Here is a 22,620-nt window from a genome sequence, read left to right as displayed (position 1 = left end):
TCTCCCTATTGCTTGTCACCTTCTTGCCACTTTCGCCCACTAATGGACCAATCATTTCCTTCACTTTTTTCTTGTTTTTTACATCTTGAAAGAAGCTTTTTTTTTGTTATTTTTGACTTGGTCGCAAGCCTTAGTTCATCATGAGCCTTAGCTTTCCTCACTTCATCTTTGCAGACTTGGGCTATTTGTTGATATTCTGATTTAGTTATGTGCCCCTCTTTCCACTTTCTATACTTGTCCTTTTTATCTTTCAATTGATCAGAGAGTTCCTTATGCAGCCATGCTGGTTTCTTTTGAGAACTATTATTTTTCCTCTTTGTTGGTATTGTGCTAGACTGGGCTTCTATTATCTCGCTTTTCAGAATTTCCCAAGCTTCTTGAGTTGTTTTCCCCTGGAGGCTTCTCATCCATGGAATTCTTCCCAAGCACTCTCTAACTTTATTGAAATTAGCTCTCTTGAAGTCCAAGACTCTAGTTTTGACTATCTTCTATTGTTTATGCTTCCATAATGTTGAATTCCAATACTGCATGATCATTACCTCCCAAGGTTCCTGTGGCTTCAACACCTTCTATTATTTCATCTCTGTTAGTGAGCATCACCACCAGATAGATTAGTAACTTGCTGACCAACTGCATTCAACATGCAGTCCTTAATGGAACAGCCTCTACAGTACATGGAGGCAAGTATGCAGTGGGGTACCCCAAGGTTCTGTCTTAGGCCAAGTATACTTCAATATCTTCATAAACGATTTAGATGAAGGGATAGAAGGGGAACTTATCAAATTTGCAGATGACACCAAGATGGCAGGAATAGCCAACACTCCAGAAGATAGGCTCAAGATATAGAAAGCTCTCAACAGACTTGAACACTGGGCTCTATCTAACAAAATGAAATTCAGTGGTGGGGAAATAAAGTTTTACATTTAGGCAAGAAAAACCAATTGCATAAGTATTGTTGAAAGAAAAATCATTATGTCCAGTCCAAGCCAGGAATAAATAAAATGGAGGCTGTTTGTAAAGAAGATTCTTGTTTATTTAGTTGCCAGAAACTTCAGTGATTTCAGCATGTTTCTGAGGTAGCTGACAAAATGAACCTGGGAGTGGGTGGTTTTTTCATATCTTTTTGGAGTTTTGTGTCTGGAGTTTTTCCTGATTCTGTGCAATGTATTTTGACCTGAGCTTGAGTTTGCCCTTTTGGTATTCTAATGATGGTGGGTTAATCCTATTATGTCCTAAAAGTCATGTTCTTGTCATTGGAGTCCTTGTTTTGCCAATTTCCTCAGCTCCAGCCTTCCTGGAGTTGTGACTGAAGGCATTTTGCTTATGAATAGGTGGCCCCAAATCTCCATTTCTAAAAGCTGGCCTGCCTGGTTTCTGCCTGGAGAAACTTGGGTTGGTTTCTGCCTCCCCTAAGATTTTTTTTTCCTCCATTACTCCTTTGGGAAAATATAATATTCTGTCTTTTTTAATATCCCCCAAAATATTTCCTTCCCTGGGGGGGTGCTGACTTCCAATGGTATAGAATAGGCAGTATGTGGCTCAATAGTAGTAATTGTGAGAAGGATCTAAGAGTACTTATGGATAATCACTGAAATATGAGCCAGCAGTGTGCTGCAGCCACCAAAAAAAGATAATTCAGTCCTAGGCTGCATTAACAGAGGGATAGAATCAAGATCATTGAAGTATTAGTATCACTTATAATGCCTTGGTAAGATCGCCCTTGGAATATTGCATCCAGTTTTGGTCTCCACGATATAAAAAAGATGTTGATACTCTAGAACAGGGATGTCAAACTTGCAACGTTACGTAACATGTTGCAACATATGGTAACTTTTTTTCCATTGCTGGCAATAGGGTGGGCACAGTTTCACCATGATGCATCCGGCCCGGGCCGGCAGTTTGACATCCCTGCTCTAGAAAAAGTGCAGAGAAGAGCAACAAAGAGGATTAGAGGCTAAAACATACAATGAAAGATAGGAATTGGGTATGTGTAATCTAACGAAAAGGACTGGGGTGACATGATAGCAGTGTTCCAATATATGAGGGGTTGCCACAAGGAAGAGGGAGTCAACCTACACTCCAAAGTACCTGAAGGCAAGAAGCATTGGATAGAAACTAATCAAGGAGAAAACCAACCTAGAAATAAGGAGAAATTTCCTAAAAGTTAGAACAGCTTGCTTCCAAATGTTGTGCACGCTCCTTTGCTGGATGTTTTTAAGAAGAGATAGGACAGCCATTTGTCTGAAATGGCATAGGGTCTCCTGCTTGAGCAAAGGACCCTCCAAGGTCCTTGCAACTCTGTTATTCTGTTAATTCTCTTAGTTCACTTTTTGGGTACTTAGAATCACCCATGGGGTGGGAGAGTAGAGAAGAAGGAATTGCGTTGGCGAGGTTCCCACCTGTTAGATTTCGGAATATTTTTTTTCCAGATATCTACCGATTCCATTTCTACCCTTTTTCTAACGCGCGCAACGTATGACTCGATTCACGCATTTCTCCCGGCACTAGAGTTGCTGCTTCCGCACGTGCCTCCTTCCTTGAGCCCAACGAGCTTGTTGGGTGCTGTTCCAGTGGCTATTTACACGCCCCGCGCTGGAGGAAGGCGGTGCCTCCACTTTCCTTCCCCTCTTTTGGAACTGATGTGCTTTAGAAAGATGAGGGCGGGGCGGGAAAGGGGAATCTAAGCTTCGCTTGTCCACTGGGAGAAATCCACCACTTCATTTGGAAGGCCGTGAGGAGAATCGCACCCGGTGGAGAATCTGCTAGGCTCTCTCTTGACTTGATTGAGTGCGTCTCTCTCTCTCCTTTTCGCGAAGGGCCCCTCCCGCCCTTTCTGAAGAGGCGCTTCCACCCAGCGCCCACATAGCAATCCCTAAACAGGCTGCGAGATATAAAAGGCCCGACGGGATCTGCCGAGGGGAGCGACGCGTCTTCTGAAGGCGGCGGGCCGAAGCCTAAGCTGGAGAGAATCATGCTCAGGACGGCGCTTGGGAACTCCCGCTCCCTCGCTCTCCGCAGCTACACGGATGGACTGAGCCTACCCTAGCCCGAGGAAGCATGGCGAGGGTCCCCGGCCGCCGATCCTGGGCTCCGGTAGCCTTGCTGGCCCTGTTCACAGAGCTGGCGTCGAGCCACCCACAATGCCTGGACTTCAAACCGCCTTTCAAGCCTCCTCGCCCGCTCACTTTCTGCGTGCAATATTCAAACTTTGGCTGCTGCGATGCTGGGCGTGATGCTGTCCTGTTGGAACGTTACTATCGCATCAGCGAGCATTTTGACCAGGCCACCTACACCGCTTGCGCCAGCCACCTGCAGAACCTCCTGTGCCAGGTGAGGTGGGGGGAAGGGGGCCGGGCGCGGGCCAGATCTCCTCTTCCCACTATATCACCACCACCTGCATCCATCCATCTCTTCTTTCTTAGTCAGTTTGGATGGTTCTGGCACTGTCCTTGCTCCACTGAAATAGCAAGATTGCCTGCATCCATTTCACTTTGAAGGTAGAGCCTGTATCTGCCTGCAGAAGGTCTCTTCCAAAGTTCAGTGTTGGGTATCGTTGAAACTTTTGGGCTGTCATCCTCAGTCTGCTGCCCTTGGGGTTTGTTGGACTTTAACTCCAAAAAGAGTGAGAGTTGTCCTGCATGCTATCTTGAAAGCATTTATTTGAAGACCGCTTGAAATAAAAAGTATGAAAAAGACCTTTGCTGTCAGTCAGAATACAAGACTAAATAGATAAAAGGTCACCTTGGGTAAGACAGATAATGTCCTAGACTCTCTGCTGCTGTTAAAGGGTGTCACCATTAGGGTGTCCTTCATTTTAATGTAGTTCAGCAGGTATTGCAACCCCTTCTCCTTATTTAGGCAAGATATTGTGCAATATCAGTTCACCAGATCACTATTTTCTGTTCTGTAGTTCCTCTTTTTTCTGTCAGCTTCCTATTTTTTATTAAAAGAAGCCTTTAAAAAGTTAAATGGAAAGGGGATCTGTTAAGAATCAAAGTGGATATCCAAGAACACCATGATACTTGTGGGCACTATGGTAGTTATCCTGGCATAACATAGCATTCAAGGCGTTCAAACCAGTCAGTCCTAGAGAAAATCAACCCTGACTGCTCTTTAGAAGGCCAGATCCTGAAGTTGAAACTCAAATACTTTGGCCACCTAATGAGAAGGAAGGACTCACTGGAGAAAGACCTAATGCTGGGAAAGATTGAGGGCAATAGAAGAAGGGGACGACAGAGAATGAGGTGGCTGGATGGAGTCACTGAAGCAATAGGCGTGAACTTAAATGAACTCCAGAAGATGGTAGAGGACAGGAAGACCTGGAGGAACGTTGTCCATGGAGTCGCGATGGGTCAGACACGACTTCGCAATTAACAACAACAGCATTCTTTCCCTCCTTTTACCTTTCAGTAATTTGGAGATTTTGTATAGCTACTTATGATGACTAGTAATCACTGATAAATTCTTTGTCCCAAAATTTCCCTTTAGGTGGGTGAAATTAATAATTTACTACCTGACATGTGCTTGCGCCACTTGATTTCCACAATACACATTGAAGACTGATCCTCTGTTCATCCCAGATGCTAATACTAGTGACATATTGGCTGTCTTCCATATAATATGTGTAAAAGTTGTTTGTAAAAGTTTCTGGACCAAGGGCTTGCAGATGCCTCTTATCTATGCCATAGATTAGTAAAATTATTTTATCTGTTCTTAAGACATGAGCTTTCCTCCAGCACCAGGTATACTGGACAGGTCTGAATGAATGAGCTGTGTGCTTATTTCTGTAAGATACTACCGATATATCTGGTGATTCACTATGCCTCCACCTTGTGCCTTTTCACTGTTCAGCAAGATCATCTTCCAACATTAAACAAAACAAACATTTTTTTAAAAAAAGTTTTTTATTTATAATAAAGCTAAAACAAAGATGGACATAATGTGACATTCCAGAATAAATATTCCTAACAATTTGTTCCTCTTAATATGTATAATTAATACATAATTCTTGATCTCTATATAAACATATTCTTCTATACAATACAGTTATATATACAGTTATATATAATTCTATCTTAACGCTGACTTAAAACCTGAGCAGTTCTCCTTGATTCACATCAGTAATAAAATTTGTCCCAGATCTCGAAATAGTCTGATTCTGTCTTATCCTTCATTTCCATTGTGAGCCTATCCATTTCAGCACACGATAAAAATTTAAATATAATCTCCTCTTCTGTTGGGATTCCTTTATTCCTCCAAACAAACATGATATAAATATTTATTTGCTTGAATTTCATTGTCCTACACATTTCTGAATTTGCCGAGAATTGCTTCCATTCAAATGCTACTGGCAGCTTTGTCTTATATTAGCAATATGATATGATTGGTTATGCCTTATCCCTTTTAAATGCAAGGTTTAAAAGGGCCTAGAATGATATAGCATATTTTCCTGGCTGTATCCTCAGACAACAGTCTTCCTACTCCAAGTATATAATTCAGTATTTCTATTAATTCCAATGTTTTTTTTAGAGAGAAATGGTTTGAGATGACTCACATAGCACATTCATTCAGACATGCCTGTATATAGTAGATATCTAGCTTTGAAGAATTTTGCTCAATAATTAAATATGAACAAGTATAATATTTGTGATTCATTTATTTAACCGTGTTCTCTTTAATTTTAGAACTTGTGTGGAAAAAATACCATGTTTCAGATCATATCTATACAGAAATATTGAAAATTCAAAAGGGTTCACAATTTTCAAACACTACTTTATAAACTAGGTCAATATCATTCCCTCTGTTTGTGATTTCAGGTTGGGAGGGACAAAACAGCAAGAAATCAGAAAATGCTGAGCTTTAGGAAGCCTTAAAATTTGAAATACTGTAGTACAAAGTCTTTAAAGGTGAAAACAACTTAAGGAGATAATCCTCCCAAATAACCTGATGAAGATCACCTAAGCTCAATTAGTCTGTACCATGGGCCACTATAGTTAAAATGTTGTTAGCAGCAATAAAAGTTACAGTTTGCTTAGAATGCATTTGTAAAGGAGAACTGAAAGCAGTAGTTTTCCACTAGGGGGAAATTATAGCAGTTTTCTAAGGTATATATGAGATGTGCCAAGTATACATAATAGATTAAACAAGTCACCCTTTCTTCTTCTTGTGCCATATCCGTTATCGGACGTTGGCGATCACCCTTTAGCAACGCAAATTATTCTATTCCAGCTGCTTTCACTCATTTCTTAAGGATAAGAAAAAATGGAATATTATACAATCATAGTTGTTTATCTTTCATCTTACTAATCAACCTAAAATTTTGTGAATAAAAAACTTCCTGGTCCTAGTGCCAGTGAGGTTTTGGGTCAATGAAACTCTTTACAGTTTTAAGTGAAATCAGATGTTATGCTGGATTCTTTCTTGCATCTTGTCCTTAACTAGCCCAGCTGTATACTTACTTCAGCCAATAGTATGACTAAAAAGATGACAAGAAGAAGCATTTGAATTTTAATAGTGAATGTTAAGTTTTTTTTTAATTTGTAATATAAAAATACAAAAATGGCACTCAGTATTGTCTTGCAAATCAAAAACCCAAATTCTCCCCTTCCATTTTTAAGTCTTTCTAGTTCTTTTTTTGTGGGGACAAAGATTTGTTATTTTCTCTTTGCAAATAGGCCCTAAAATTAGAGCTGCCATATCTGAGCTGCAAAAATGTGAACTACCACTAGGTGGTAAGCAAAAAATTAGTTTCATGTATCATTATGCTACCATCTACTGGTTGTCTGGTCCTTTGCAGCCCACATATAATAGTGTGATTTGTTACCAGTGTGTAATGAAAACACCAGTTATATTTCCAATATCAAGGGACAGAGTCCTAGGGTCTATGCAGCATTTTATTGCTTCTCAGAAATATAGGAGTAACTAAACTATAGAAAACAGACAAATAGATGCAAATTTGTACAATGCATAGAGCTTGCAGTATTTCATATTTTGTTCATGTGGATCTCATATGTATCAGATCTCATATGTATCACATGATAAAAGCTAAGTATATTTGCAATATGGTATGATATTTTTCCATGGTGATTTTTAGCTGTTTTCCCCATATATTTATTTACTAAGAGATATTAAGTGTTTTTTATATGATTGGATACTTTTATTCAAGATACCAGGTTTTTCTCTGAACCATATTTAGCTTATACTGGCTGAATGCATAATGGGAAAATAACAGTGGTGTCTACTAGTTTTGTTTTAGAGATTCAATTTGGTGAGCTGGTTAAAGACATTGGGCTAGAAACAGACCGTGAGTTCTAATCCTGCCTTAGACTTATACTTGGGCAGGGCCAGTCACTCTCAGCTCTAGGAAAAAAGTATAAGCAAGCTATTTCCAAAAGATGTTGCCAAGAAAACTGCATAGACTCTGGAGTTGCCCAGAGTAAATTTGGATTTGATGAATCATAACAACGTCTATCCTTGGGATATATGCTACAGTGTTTGAGCAAATACTCTGCAATACTTCTTGTATGAGTTCCCTATTTATTTATTTATTTGATTTTTATCCCACCTTTATTATTATAGTACTCCTTCCTCCTATTTTCCCCAAAAAACTATCCTGTGAAGAGGATTGGGCCAAGAGAAAGTAAAAAGCCTAAAGTCATCCAGCCAGTTTTTCATGCTTAAGTCTGGACTGGATTTCATGGTCCCCTGGTTCCTAGGCCAGCACCTTAACCATTAACTGGATAAGAGAGATTTATTTCTTCGTATTGGAAATGGACATTGTCTTGTAGTTAAAGGAAATTTTTATGACAATACAGTATGCAGTAACCATTCCAACATTACTTCCAGAGTTGTCCATGAACAAGAGAACAATAAGGGGATATTCCTAAGCTTTTCTAGGCAGATATTACCCTCAGCCCTTATGTAACTCTGTATTAGAACCAGCTGTAGAAATGTATTGGATTTTACTGAAGTTTAGCATAGGGTAAAGCAACTACTCAGTTTTTCTCCAACTATTTTCTACTTCTGCTTTATCTCAATGTGGCTAAACAGATGGCTAATAGACTTTCATTCTGAATATCAACATTCAAATCTAATTGCAAAAAAGCGCAGTGAAAAAAATGAGTAACTACTTTGTTTTTGCAGATACAGAGAGAAAATTTACGATGAAGACTATTCTAGGCACGTACTATTTTTGCAGTGACCTGGAAATAGTAGAAATCATAACACAGTTTATAATTTCTTTTTTAGTCCTTCACACTCTTTTTCATAGGTCTTTATGAAATTTATTCTGCAACTTTCTAAACTATTATAAAATACGTATTGTCTGTACAGTGCTATCATTTTAAATGTTTTAATTCTCTTGCATTGTTAAATCTTCCAACATTTAAGTAATGGTTATGCTGCCCTTTGCAGGCTCAGTTTTCTAAATACTGTAATATGGCAGACTTCTGATTGGCCCAGCTTATAGATAGACTGGATTTAATCTTAGATAGACTGGATTTAATCTTACTAAATGGCTGTGGTAGGGGAGACTTAAATGGGCAACTACCCTTCTGAGGCTCCAAAGGAACAAACGTGATTGATTATATTATGGGCCCACACACAGTACTTATGTCTAATAGCCAGAGTCAGATCATTTTATTTCAATACTGTACTGTTGAATGAAATTTCCCATTTTCCTAGTGCAGGTTTAGGTCAGTATTGAGAAGCACCTTCCACTCACCTATTTTGTCTAAAACAAGGCTGCTCTGATACTGAAGCATATGGGGGAGCCAAAACAACTGATGTGAGATCCTCTTTTATTTTTAGGAGTGTTCTCCATATGCTGCTCATTTGTATGATGCTGAAGACCCTTCTACTCCAGAGAGAACTGTTCCTGGACTTTGCCAAGATTACTGCATACAAGTGTGGCAAGACTGTAGGTCAATGTTCCATTACATCACTCCTGATAAAGAGTTACTGGCCCTGGAAAATAACAGGGTTAAGTTTTGTCGTTATTTGTCCTTAGACGACACAGACTACTGTTTTCCTCACCTCTTAACTAATCAGCATCTTAATCAAAACCTTGGATTAGTGACTGCTGATTCAGAAGGGTGTCTGCAGTTATGCTTAGTTGAAATTGCTAATGGGCTTAGGAATCCGGTTGCTATGGTACATGCAAACGATGGAACTCACAGATTCTTCATTGCAGAACAAATTGGTTTAGTCTGGACCTACCTTCCTGATCTCTCACGGCTTGAAAAACCATTTTTGAACATCAGCGAAGCTGTACTTACCTCACCTTGGGAAGGGGACGAGAGAGGATTCCTGGGTATTGTCTTCCATCCTAAATTCAAATTTAATGGTAAGGTATATGTCTACTATTCAGTTGAAGTTCAATATGAAGAGAGAATCCGAATCAGTGAGTTCAGAATTTCTCCTGGTGACATGAATTCAGTGGATCATGGTTCTGAAAGGTATGCCCCTTTACATGTCCAATGTATTTAAGACATTTAATGGCAAATATGAACACTACTTCTAAGGACTGGCAGTACTGCCTAAATTTAATATCTGCATATTTTAGTTGCTTGCGGTCTAATGCATATGTATACTAAAGTGTTCTTATTAAGAGGGCATTTTAAAAGAAGACATTATATGTGCTACATCTCAAGTGTAAATACTAAATACACTTCATATTATTTAAGTCCATATGTTTCTTAGGTACCTTTTGAATTCACCTTACCTCTAATCTGAGTAGCATATAATAATATCATTTATTGAGGAATAATTATTAGCCAGCTATTATCATAGTATAATCTTAGGCAATAAGATAAATATTGGAAAATGTAAAAAAATCCCTCATGGAAATTGAATTTATTTGCTTCTTACTAGAGCCACTAAAGATTCTTTCCTCACTGAACCACATTTGCTAATAATCCCCACAAGTAACTTTATTACAATATGTAGTTTGGTTAACATGGCTTCAGAATTTGGAGATATTTTTCTTTCCAATCTATTGCCTTCTAATGGGTGCTTAAGGGAAATGAGGTCCAGCTTTCTGGAAGTCACGTGCTTATGGAAGGCATACCCAGATTATTTGAGCCAGAGGCAACAAGTATTCAGTGAGTAAAATGCTCCATTTCACAAAGAAGTGAAAGACACAAAAGAATCTAGTAAATAGTTCCTATGCTGATATTACAAATTGTTTATCTGAACCATTGTGAATTCTGCTAGTCAGAATAGATAATAGTGAATTAGTTAGACCAGTAGTCTGACTCATTATAAAATGGTACAGGTTCAAAAAACGCTGAGATGGAACAATAAGTGAAGCACTACTCCAGATTGAATTATTATATTACCCTTTGAAATTCCCCCAAAAGTGTTACTGTATTGACTTCCATAAATTTTCCCAGTGTTGCTCTGGTCCAGTTAACTATTCCTTGGGAATAAGAAATGTATTATGAACTTGAGTATTCTAGCTATACTAACTGTCTGAAAGAAGTGGAACAATTTTATTTGGATCATTTTCATTTTAACCCATTGCTGATGGGAGATTACACTCTCTACATAACCTGGAACAATCCAGTATTTTTGTTAGTTGGAAGACCCATCATCCAATTTACTGCCCAAAGGTTAGCCATATGGACAGCTTTCAACTTTTCTTATTTTTTAAAAAATAGGAAAGCTGTCACTTGTATAGATTCCAAGTGACTAATCCAGGACTGGACAGTATACTTTAATAGAACATTTCAAACCATGTTATCTGTATATCCAGATGGCAAATAGATCATTGCATAGAATAGATGCTGTGCAGTTTATACTCATGTTTCTAGCATTGAGCATATATTCTTAGGGCGTGCTTAAACCAGGGGTGGGGGAGAGCAGGCATTAAAATTAAGTGCAATCCTATATGTCTTTTCAGAAGTAACACTGATTCCAATGAGAATTACTCCTAATTAACTATATACAGGTGGTAGATACATATTTAGCATAAAGTCTGAAGTGTTTCATTGTTCTCTGAGAACAAAATATAATCTTGTACGTGTGGAATACATAGCATTTCCCACTACTGTTTATAAATCTTTTTAGTGAAAATTACATATCTTCCCCAGAGCCTGTTTGGACTCTTCCATTTTCTGCTTTTGAAAGGCATTTGAAGAGCAGGCCACCAGACAATATTGATTGCTGAAGTGTTTTTTTAATGAATTCCCCTTATTATTATTTATTTTTTATGCCCTCTTCATTCTGATTGTTTTTAATGTGAAGCCACTTTAAATCTTTATAATATGGTAGCCACACATAAGCCAAATAAATATGTTTAACAAAATAGCCATTTCACCTATTTTATTTTTGCAAGAATTTGAAAGGTATTCTGGTTTATGTCTCTAGTAAAATAAAACAAAAGCCAACACTGGATTGGTTTGCACCAAGCTCAAAGTAAGAATGTACAATGTGGGTATACTTGAATTAGATTAAATTCAGACAGTCAGGCAGTTTTGAAAACTTGGTTTTGTTGTAGTTTCACTATACTGTTTGTATAAGATTTGTGCTTTCTTCTTTTACACTTGTAGGATAATTCTGGAGATAGAAGAGCCAGCTTCCAATCACAATGGAGGAGAAGTATTGTTTGGAGATGATAGTTATCTTTATATCTTCACAGGAGATGGAGGAATGGCTGGTGATCCTTTTGGGAAATATGGAAACGCTCAAAACAAGTAGGATCTTAAATTCATAAACTTTGGAAAAGAGGGAACAAATAAATTGTATTGTTTCTGTTTATTGATTTGAAACTAGACTCAGTGATGGCATATATTTTATTGCTTTCTTAGATTTAAACTTGGTATACAATGCAATAAAAATATAAGGTTATATCAAGGGGATAGTTGGTTATTATGTGCTATCAAGTCAGTGTTGGCTTATAGTGATCTCATATGCTCCATGATGACAAGAATAGGTTGGGTGCATCTAAGTCCTATAATTTTTAATAGGAATTAACTTAAAACTAAAAATTATTGGTTAATTTAAAATAAATTATATTCAAATAATTTTGTTTTGATTAAAACTGTGTATCTGTGTCTTTAATGTCACAATTTCTAGTATTTCATGATTCAAGTTTATTGGCAGTTGCAACAACAGTTGAACTAATGATTTCCCACATTCTCCCAAAAGGTTTAGTTCCAAATACCAGACATAGAAGCTAATATTTAGACTTAGATACTAGTAACAATATTATTACTACATTTTAAATGATCTTTAAAGCTGAGATTTTCCAAGTGGCTTAGAAATTTATCAAGAAATGCCTAGTGAGTTATTTCATTGTGGAAAGATGGAAACAGATTTATGAGGACATAAGTAGATTATGCCCTGTAGGCTTCACAAAAGAAGCTCAGAACATATTGTGCCTAAGGTATGTTATATTAAAAATCCAAATACTGAATTTGCTAATACTAACTACCAATTCAGTCTTCCATACACCCAGTTGGATGACTTTGAGCCAGTCACTTTCTCTCAGCCCTAGGAAGGAGGCAATGGCAAACTACTTCTGAAGACCCTTGCCAAGAAAACTACAGGGATTAGTCCAGGCTATCACCGGGAATCAATACTGTCTCAAAGGAATACATGTACACAAAAAATGTGCTCTTGCCTTAGTTCTGAAATGTTATTCTCTTCCTCTTCATCTTCACTCAATATTTAATGAAGGAAATATAATTTCAGATCTTTTCTGAGGAAGAAAAATAGCAGGAAGGGCAAAATGTTTGTCACCAAGGTAGTTCTGTACTTTTTCTTTGCCCTTATCGCATGATTGCAAGGAGGTGCTGAGAAGTAAGCATCATTCAATTTAAACTTTTATCTCTTAGAAAATAAAGAATAGCTTTACTAATGCTAAGTTCTGTTAGAAGAATGTATTCCCTGTGGCTCGTTTCAGCCTCAGATGAAATACCAGACACTGTAAGTTGGAAAATTTGCTGCTTCAAAAAATGTGAAGCGTGCCCCGTGCTTATCAAAAATGTCAATCCCTGATTTATCTAGAGGTTGAAAATGCAACTCAAATAATACAACTAAACTCTAAGAACCCCTTCATCCCAAACTTTTTTTTAATTGCATTTCTTCTGAAAACATTGAACAAGAACGGGAAAACATTTTTGTCAATATGTAGTGAAGGATAGGAAGAATCTAAATGTTTTGTATAAATGAATGCAACCCTTTCTTTCTTGTAAGAGAAATTCCATTTTAAAAAGTACTGTTACAAATTCTTTATTTGCGTTCAACAGGTCAACACTGCTAGGCAAAGTACTCAGAATCAGCGTGGAAAACAATGATATTGGGCCTCTTTATCAAATCCCTCCTGACAATCCTTTCATCAATGAATCAAAAGCCCGACCTGAAGTCTATGCTTATGGGGCACGGAATATGTGGCGTTGTTCTTTTGATAGGGGTGATCCCACTACAAAGGAAGGGAAAGGGAGGCTTTTCTGTGGTGATGTAGGACAGAATAAATTTGAAGAAATTGACATTGTGGAGAAAGGGAGAAATTATGGCTGGAGAGCAAGAGAAGGATTCAGCTGTTATGACAAAAAACTTTGCACCAATTCCTCTTTAGGTAATTATGGGGTTTGAGTAATTGAAGTAAATAATGTATGGAGGAAAATATTTTCATATTATTTTGTTCTCTTTTATAGCTTATATCTATAAAAAGTTTATACTTGATTATAAAAATGGTTATTTTGCATGCTATATGTATAATACTACCTTTTCCCCTTCTGCAGATGATGTCCTTCCAATATATGCTTATCCCCACAAAATGGGGAAATCAGTTACAGGAGGTTATGTCTATCGAGGTTGTGAGTCTCCAAACTTGAATGGGCTCTACATATTTGGAGATTTTATGAGTGGGTAAGTGACAGTAGGCCAGCTATTAGGTAAATGATGAATTAGATGGCATCCTGTGTTAGTTACAGTGTTTAAGGCAGCTTTAATCTTTGCTGATAACCTTCCTAACATTTAGCAATATGCCATCCATTGCTACTCTACTGCAGTTGATGTGTCCATCATGTTATGTCTCTGTTATATGAATCTACATGTGTATAAATATTAAAAATTGGATGGACTATTAATGAACCACTAATAAAAGTTTACCACTGAATACCTCATAGTAAAATGCCACTGTTCAGAAACTGAATATTCATTTTAAGAAGGATTATATGCTATTGCTATGATCATAAGTATTAAACATACAGCTCTCAATATTTTGATATGTTTGCAGTATTTAATAATTAAATTCCAAATCTAGTTGACCTTTATAATTTATATAGTTCAATGTCTCATATGTGGTTAACTTTAAAGAAACAATTATACCTGAACCAGGTGGTCCTCACTTACCAATTGCAATTGGGACTGGCAACTCTGTCACTAAGTGAAGTGGATATAAAGTGAAACATCTTGTGACCACACCAACTTACAATGTCAATTTCATCTGGAGTCATGAAGCAAATCACTACAGGTCATTAAGCACAATGTCACATGCCTGCAACTTGTGACTTGTCAGTTTCTCCATTGGCTTTGCTTATTGGAAACAGGCTGTAAAGATTGCAAGTTTTCTGTCTCAGGTTGCAGACTCACACAGACATAGTTGCTGAGGAGCTGTGCAGATAACAGTAGACAAGATCGTAAATCAAGGAATAGGATAGTTAAAAGTTGTTCTCCTTGGTTTATTTCATACAAATCACTATGTTTTTTCCCTTTTCATCTTTCAGACGTCTCATGTCCTTGAAAGAGAATCACAAAAGTGGGGAATGGCAGTACAATGAAATATGCATGGGAACAGGCCAAACATGTATGTTTCCTGGACTTATCAATAACTATTATCAATACATCATCTCTTTTGCTGAAGATGAGGCAGGTAATAGCTTGATTCTTTAAATATGTGGCTAATATTCTCAAGCATGAGAAAAGCATAAAATTATAAAGTTCAAATGATCAACAAGAAACATGAGTTTCCAACTTTTGGGCATAGGAGCATTTGAAACTTTGAAAACATGTCACAGACAGGAAAACCCTGCTAGCAAATTAATTCCTTTGGATTTCTGTGCAAATATAGACATTTTTAATAGAAGATAGATAGATAGATAGATAGATAGATAGATAGATAGGTAGGTAGGTAGGTAGGTAGGTAGGTAGGTAGGTAGGTAGGTAGGTAGGTATAAATAGACTGTATAACTAAAATATAGTTTTATGTATATAAGTACATATATACACATATACATACTATACACACACACACACATACACTCTGTGTCTGTGTGCTGTATGTATTTAATTCCTTTAATATTTAAAGAGTGAATTCTGTATTAGCATGTCAGCTAAATGGCTGACTTTTTGCAGGACTACTTTTGTTAGATAGTAGTTCTCCCCAGCCACCCGGCTTCTAGATGCTTTTTCATTGCCTATAATTTTCATTCAGCATGCTAAAACCTGGCCGGGCAGGATGGAGTTGTCCATCCTGACTGCATAAAATTAGAGAAGTTTGGTATATAGTTTGAAGTTACCATGTTTCCCCGAAAGTAAGACCTATCTCCCCAAAATAAACCCCAGCTTGATTTTGGGGGTGGACCTAATATAAGCCCTGCCCCAAAAATAAGCCCTAGTTTTGGGGCGAGGTGCATGTCTAAAAATTAAGCTTGGGGGGGGGTAAAGCTGTCCCATGCACCCCATACCCGCTTACCAGGCTCCCATGAATTGACACCTGCATCTTCTTGCCAGCTCACTTCTTCTGTGGCATACCCTGGCCTGCATTTTGCAATCAGAAGCCTTTCCGGAAGGCCTCTGCATTGAGAACCAAGCTAAGGATTCAATCTGTAACTCGGTTCTCGGCTGCAGAGGCCTTTCCAGAAGGCATCTGATGGCTAAATGCAGGTTGGAGCTTCATTCTCAGTTGCAGAATGAAGCTGTTCCTTCAGCCGCAGAAGAAGTGGGCTGGCTGGGTGGGGCTATTGGTGCCGCCACCGCAAAGTGAGTGACACCCCCCCCGAAAATAAGACCTGGTACCTCATTTGAAGGCAAAAAAAAAAAAAAAAACCAATAAGACCGGATCTTATTTTCAAGGAAACATGGGATAAGTGATATGAAATAGGTCTGTATTATTCCTGTGAGAACAGATGATTGAGTGGCTGAGGAAAGTTTATTGGTATGATCATATCAAAAGCAAGGAAGATTAGTAAAGATTCTCTTGAACTGGGACTAGTTCTTGTATATAATCGTGCAATTTTTTGGGTCAGCAACACAGAAATGATATAACATTGCCTCCTTTGAACTCTTCAGTTTAGTCCATAGCTCTGGGATTTCTTGGTGGATTCCCATCCATGAATTTCACCAGATACCTCAGTGTATTCGGAATCCAGACATGCACCTGCCTAATTTTAATTGAAGTTCTGAGTAATTTTTCAGAAATCTCTATGCATTGTCTTAAAGATTGGTTTCTGACAGGTTTTTCTGATGTCAGATTACTTTCTTTGCCTGGTGGGCCCAAAGAAGTACATATAAACAATTTGTTTCTTTCTTGTTGTTCTTTCCTAAAGGGGAACTTTATTTCATGTCAACTAGAATACCAAGTGCCACTGCTCCGAATGGAGTCATTTACAAAATAGTTGACACATCACGGTAAGACTTGGAACATTTTTGCTCATAAACATGTAAATGCTGATGTGAAGAAAATTTTGGCCTTATTTACTGAGTTTGAGTCTTTCTCATCATAAACTGCCAACCTTTTATTGAATCTGCAACGTACTGCTTATCACAGTACTTCTAGCCGTGAATTTCCTCCATTGGCAATGATTACTTGGCCATTTATGTAGGTTCTTCGATGTTCTTTATCATTAGGATACTCTGTGTGTTTTTTCTCTTAATTTCATCAGGAGAGCATCACCTGGAAAATGCCATGTTGACCCTTTGCCAGTAAAAGTGAAAGGCAGGCTCATTAAATTTGCTCCAAAGGAAAGTGAGTAATGGAGATACATATTATTGAGTATTAACCTTGGGGAATTCTGGGGCTAAACAATTGATTCATGCAAGGAAATGAAGCTAATATTCTGATTAATGAAAAAAAGTGAATCTTTTGCTTTCAAGAAGGTGAGCTCATTGGCTGCAAGATAGAGTGGACATGGAATACAATAACTGAAAGAGAGTTTCATTAAAGCCAGCTTGGCATATACAGCCTATTACCATGGGCAACTCCAGTTTGTGATCATGATTTTTTTTTTTTGTCTTAAAAAGGTCTACTTTTGGTGGACCAGAGAACAGGAAACCCCTCACACTGCATTGAAAACAGAATTGACATGGTGGCAGGGGCAGAAGGCAATTCTTTCTTCAAGTGCCCAGCACCTCCCAAGTTTTAATAATTAAGGCAGCAGAAATAGGGTCAGACTTACTCTGTAAAGCACTCATTTTCTCTACCCTGGCCCATCCAGCCCTCTCAATCTCAAATATGTTACTGACCAGTTTCATTTGCTTTTCATCTGGTTATGAAAGACAGCAATCCTTAATCTGTTAGGCAGCTTCTCCTGTTGCCATCGGCAGTTCAGTTTTTTATCAGATAATACAGTTTGAAGGACCTGTTAAAAATACTTCCCTTTGTTATTCTCTGCTAGAACTGATAGTGAAAATGCCTACACGGGATCCTAAGATAAAAGCCACAACCAGAGTCCCAGCAAGAAGTAAAGTACCTACAGAGTCTTCACAAGGCACAACTCCAGACTGGATGGAGCAACTCTTGACTCTGCTTAGGAATCAGAACGGATGGCAGATGACTACTATAGCACCAAAACCCAAACTTTTAAAGCCCAGGAAAGGAGGAAAGCCTAGGAGGAGACCACATCGAAGAAGGAAGAATAGGCCTACCGGTGTCTCTCGACAGCCACAGAATGGTGCAGTCCGACTCATGAATGGCAGCACAAGAGGCAGAGACCAAGGAAGGGTTGAAATTTTTATCAATGGAGAGTGGGGCACTGTGTGTGATGATTTGTGGACTTCTAAAGCAGCTGCTGTAGTTTGTCGCCAGTTGGGTTATGCTTTTGTAATCCGGGCCACCAAGAAAGCAGAGTTTGGGGAGGGACATTCACTTTCAATTTTACTTGACGATGTTCAGTGCGTAGGACATGAGAAGACCCTTCTGGAATGTTCCCATTCAGACATTGGAAAGCACAATTGTTCCCACAAAGAGGATGCAGGAGTAATATGCAGTCAAGAAGAAGTTTTTGAGTAGAAATATCTACAGTAAAACATGAGTTTGTGCTGTGACTTTTTAAAAAAAATAAGACTACATGAATACACTGTTATAGTTATCAGACTGGCATATGGTTTGGGAAATATACATGTCCATAGGGCAGGCCGGGATGGTAATGCTTCAGTATGCCCATGGGATACCCTGCTTCACAAACTGCAGTAGTGGTTAACAGTATGGTTCATCACACAGTTAGCCAGATGTTGAAACTGGGCATTTTTATTCACCTGTCAAGTCCTTCCTAAGGGCTTGGGATAGGCAGGTGCGGGAGTTTGATGATGTTAAAGGTATTGTCACAGGATGTAAGCTATTCTGAGTAAAGCTGGCTGTTGCAATTGATCAGTGGTGATTTTGTCAATGCCAATGGTATTCAGATGGTGCTCCATTTGTTTTGGGAAATCATTATGGGATTGCATCAAGGCATCTATTACTATCGGTACTATCTTTCACGAATGAAGGCGAATATATGTATCCCAGGATAATATTGCAGGATCCAGTCTGGATTGGTCACCAGGACCAGCAGTTTTCTCTTCCAAGCTTTCAGATTCATGCTGGAGCCCCCATCCTCAGGGAAGCTTCTTTTTAGCTGCTAGAGAGAAGTTTCACAAAGAGGGGCTCCAAGCACGAGTCTGAAAGCCTGGAAGACAAAACCTCTGGTGCTGATGACCGACCCAGATTGGATCCTGGTACTATCTTTACTTTCTTTTGCCACAATCATTCTATTTCTATTTGCAGTTCTTTGTATTTTGTTATCTTCTCTAATTCTCTCTCTTCTATTTTGCTGCTTCCAGATACTGCCATGTCCACTATCCAGATTTTTTTGTCTTCTCACCAATTGTTAAATCTGGGGTGTAATGTGGCGAGTTCCTGTAGGTTTGAATTTGAAGTCCCAGAGCAATTTTGCTTCTTTATTTTCTATTATTTCCTCTATTTTATGGTCCCACTAATTATTTCTTATAGGCAAATGGTATTTCTTGCGGATCTTCCAATCCACCATTGTTGATACTTTGTCATGCTGTTGCTTGTAATCAGTCTGTGTGATTATTAAATTTGTCACTCATCTCACAGTAAAGAGTGACTCTGAGCAGTATACTCAGTATGCTTCCAGGTACAATTCAAGATCCTGGTTATCTACTCACCAAACCCTTTATGGCAAACATGTCAAACTCATGATGTCATGTGACGTCATGTGATGCATCGGAGCTTTTTCCCCATTGTCGGCAATGGGGTGGGCGCAGTTTGTCATGACACATCTGGCCCGTGGGCCAGCAGTTTGATACTCCTGCTTTATGGCATAGTACTTGATTATCAGAGGGACCATCTATGTCCATCCTGCTTGCCTATCCAGTACAAGCCGATAGGTCAATGCTCTCTGAATTCTATTAAACACTTATCTACTAGCACCCAAGAAGCATGCCTTCTCTGCCATAGTGCCTGTTGTCTGATACAGTTCTCCCTGATACTCTGTGGCCCCTATCTTGATGGCATTCAAGAAAGTCTAAATATCAGGCATTCTCTCAGACTATGGGTTAACGTGGTTGGGACTTTCTGCAGGTTTTGTTTGGGGATGTGGATTGTGGAGTCTGTTTGCCAGACTCACCAATCATTCTAATTCTCTATCCTGCTCAGTGTGGAATTGGGTGGTAACTAAAGTGAATAAATTAAATTAAAGGGATATACTGTAGGTAAATACTATATCTAGAGTAAGTAATTGCTTGCCATTTGAAAGTGGAACACAAACTAAATAGTATTGGAAGATACCTTTTATAAATAAGCAAATATATTATGTTGAATGTTTTGAATTAAATTAAGCAGCAGATGTTTATGTTCTTCTGTTTTCATTTTTTGTTACCTATAAGAATGTATATTACCTGATTGTGTTCTACAAAAGGAACATACCTGTAACAGAATCATTATGGAAAATTTAATAAAAATGAAGGACTACAATCTCTGAGAAAAACAGAAAGCCGGTGCTACCATATTCTTCTTTGTTCTGAAATGGGTGCTGCTAAATTTAGTCCTGTGTTGAATTATATATTTATTGCAACCTCATAGATTAACTTTAATTATCATGGCTAAAGAATTTATATTCATATTCTAGTCTTAAACCAGACTAGAATATCATTTATTTAATTTTGGAATGGTCTCTTGTATGAATTCAGGCAACTGTGGTTCACTCAGTAATGGGTTTTAAACGAGATCTTAAAATAGTGTACAAGTAGTTTTCAATTTATGATCACAATTGGGAGCAGAATTCTGTTGCCAAGCAAGGTTGGCTTATCTGATTTTACGATAATTTCTTGCTATGTTTGTTAAGGGAATCACTGTTGTTAAATGAATCTGTTTTCCCCCATTGATAGCTTTTCAGAAGCTGGCTGGGTAGGTCTCAAATGGCAATCACTTGAACCCAGGACACTGCAACTGTTATGAATACATGCTGATTGCCAGGTCCCTTGATTTTGATCACACAAGAGATTCCCCCAAACTGTGGGGATGTTGCAACAATTGTAAGTGTAAGGGATCAGTTTTAAACCACTTTTTTTTAGCAGTTATAATTTAGAACAGTGACTAAACAAATGGTTGTAAGTCAACTACCTGTATAAACCTACCATTAAGAATAGCCTAAAACACATAACTAATTATGCAGTTATATAATTGAATCATATTCAAAAAAGTATTATTAGAATGTAATAAGATATCTGAACAGTCTCTAATAGGAGATAAAACCACAATACCATAAATAATGAACTTTTGCTTTCTGTATTTGCTGACTGCGTTTATACTCAATTGCATATATAGAAAAGAAAAACAATACATTCTTAAAAATTGTTCAATTTCAAATTCTATCCTATTAAAACCTGACTGATAGAAAACTAAGGGCTTTATAAGCATTTGCATTTTTTTCTGATGACACTAATAAAATCCATAATTCTCCCTTTCTAATACCTATATTTCCCTTAAGAGTGTGAGGCATAATCTATAGGAAAGACATATTCATATCATTTGGTGTCCTTACATTATGTATTTTTTTTATGTTTTTATGGGTACCTAAGGAAAAATATAAAGAAGGAAGCACCGTACAAAGATTAGGATTCTAGGTATAACAGGTTTTACAACTACTATGTTCATGCTGGGTGAAAGGTATTTTCCTACTTCAAATCCAATATACCTATGGCTTAGATTGTAAATATAGTACAATGCTGGATTCTTGATTTCCTTTTTTATTTTGGCATGCATCAGTCACAATAATCATGTATTTTTATGATTGTGATCACTTTTTCCTGGAAGAAGGACAGAGCAACTGAGCATTAATGAGTAGAAGGGAATCTCAAGAAGCTGAACAGTAGAACAAAGAAACATTTGTCAGAAACTTTCAGAATGCGAGATTGGCAAGATTGTAGCTGATAGGCCATAGTCCAAGCGATTCCCTCCCACTGTTGAAAAGTTGAGAAGGGAAGTTCCTTGGCAACTAAGGTCACTCCAGAGGAGCCCAAAGGTGGAGCAGAGGAGATGGGCTGGAAATGCAAATTCTCTAGAGGACTTCCTAAGTGGCATGGCTCTTTTGCAGCATGTAGCTCTCTAATCACCATGGACTGAAGAAGGCTGATGTCCAGAAGATAGAATTAACTAAAGCTGGCCAATGAACGCTATGTCGAACTCCACATCAGTCGTCAACGTTGGCTTAGGAGTCTAGGTATTAGACCAGTGGTTCTCAACCTGTGGGTCGGGACCCCATTTGGGGTCGAACGACCATTTCACGGGGGTTGCCAAACAATGCAGTCTGCCATTTTTTCCCCCTTTTCCTTAGCTGTGCTACTCCCTTTTATTCTATTGGCTTTTGAAAGCCAATAGAATAGACTCTCTTGAATAGAGTCTAATTCTATTGGCTTTCAAAAGCCAATAGGAATTGTCCAGGCTGTCTCTGCCCTGCTGAGCCCGCCAAAAGTCCCATTCTGCAAACGGTGCTGCAAGTTGTCTGCAGCGAAGGCGAGCTGTCTGGAAGTTTCCACCCCTCCCTGCTGAGCAACTACTAAAAATGTAAGACCAGGGGTGGGAGGTAGGAGGCCGGCAGGCGCAGGGAGGTTGCTGGCACACGTGGGGCCCGGTGGGTGCCTTACCTCCCTTGGGCTGGGCCAGCTGGTGGCCTAGCCGGTGGTCGGCCTGCTCCGTCTCTGCCGCTTGCCAACTACGCCTTGGCCAGCGCAGGGGGCAGCACCACGCATATGCGGCGCTCCCGGGCAGGGAAAGTCCTCGACTTACGACCGGTTGGGTAGTCCTCAACTTATGACCAGTTGGAGGTCGCGACATTAAAAAGGTTGAGAACCACTGTATTAGACACAGACAAACCCATATACACCAGTTGAAAA

The 22,620-nt window shown here is 38.5% G+C and overlaps 1 protein-coding gene across 1 annotated transcript; it reads left to right on the top strand.

Annotated features, from left to right (window-relative positions):
• Positions 1-2,513: 2,513 nt before the first annotated feature.
• HHIPL1 (HHIP like 1) lies at positions 2,514-20,215 on the top strand. The gene is made up of 9 exons (XM_039339711.1): positions 2,514-3,330; positions 8,809-9,455; positions 11,550-11,693; positions 13,251-13,579; positions 13,746-13,872; positions 14,733-14,878; positions 16,554-16,635; positions 16,890-16,972; positions 17,622-20,215. Exons 1-9 carry the CDS (start codon positions 3,058-3,060, stop codon positions 18,233-18,235), a joined length of 2,445 nt encoding a protein of 814 aa, XP_039195645.1. The 5' UTR covers positions 2,514-3,057; the 3' UTR covers positions 18,236-20,215.
• Positions 20,216-22,620: the final 2,405 nt, after the last annotated feature.

This window comes from Crotalus tigris, unplaced genomic scaffold (assembly GCF_016545835.1).
Source record: "Crotalus tigris isolate CLP2741 ecotype Arizona unplaced genomic scaffold, ASM1654583v1 scf7180000017737.1785205, whole genome shotgun sequence".
Lineage (NCBI taxonomy): Eukaryota > Metazoa > Chordata > Lepidosauria > Squamata > Viperidae > Crotalus > Crotalus tigris.
Note: the sequence above shows the minus strand (reverse complement) of the source record. Positions and strands in the feature narration are given on the sequence as shown.

Bases quoted from the DNA above. Each gene is read 5' to 3' on its own strand.
- HHIPL1 (XM_039339711.1), top strand. From the start codon at position 3,058: ATGGCGAGGGTCCCCGGCCGCCGATCCTGGGCTCCGGTAGCCTTGCTG. The intron at 14,879-16,553 runs GTAATAGCTTGA...TCTTTCCTAAAG, and splicing joins TTTTGCTGAAGATGAGGCAG to GGGAACTTTATTTCATGTCA. The intron at 16,973-17,621 runs GTGAGTAATGGA...ATTCTCTGCTAG, and splicing joins TAAATTTGCTCCAAAGGAAA to AACTGATAGTGAAAATGCCT.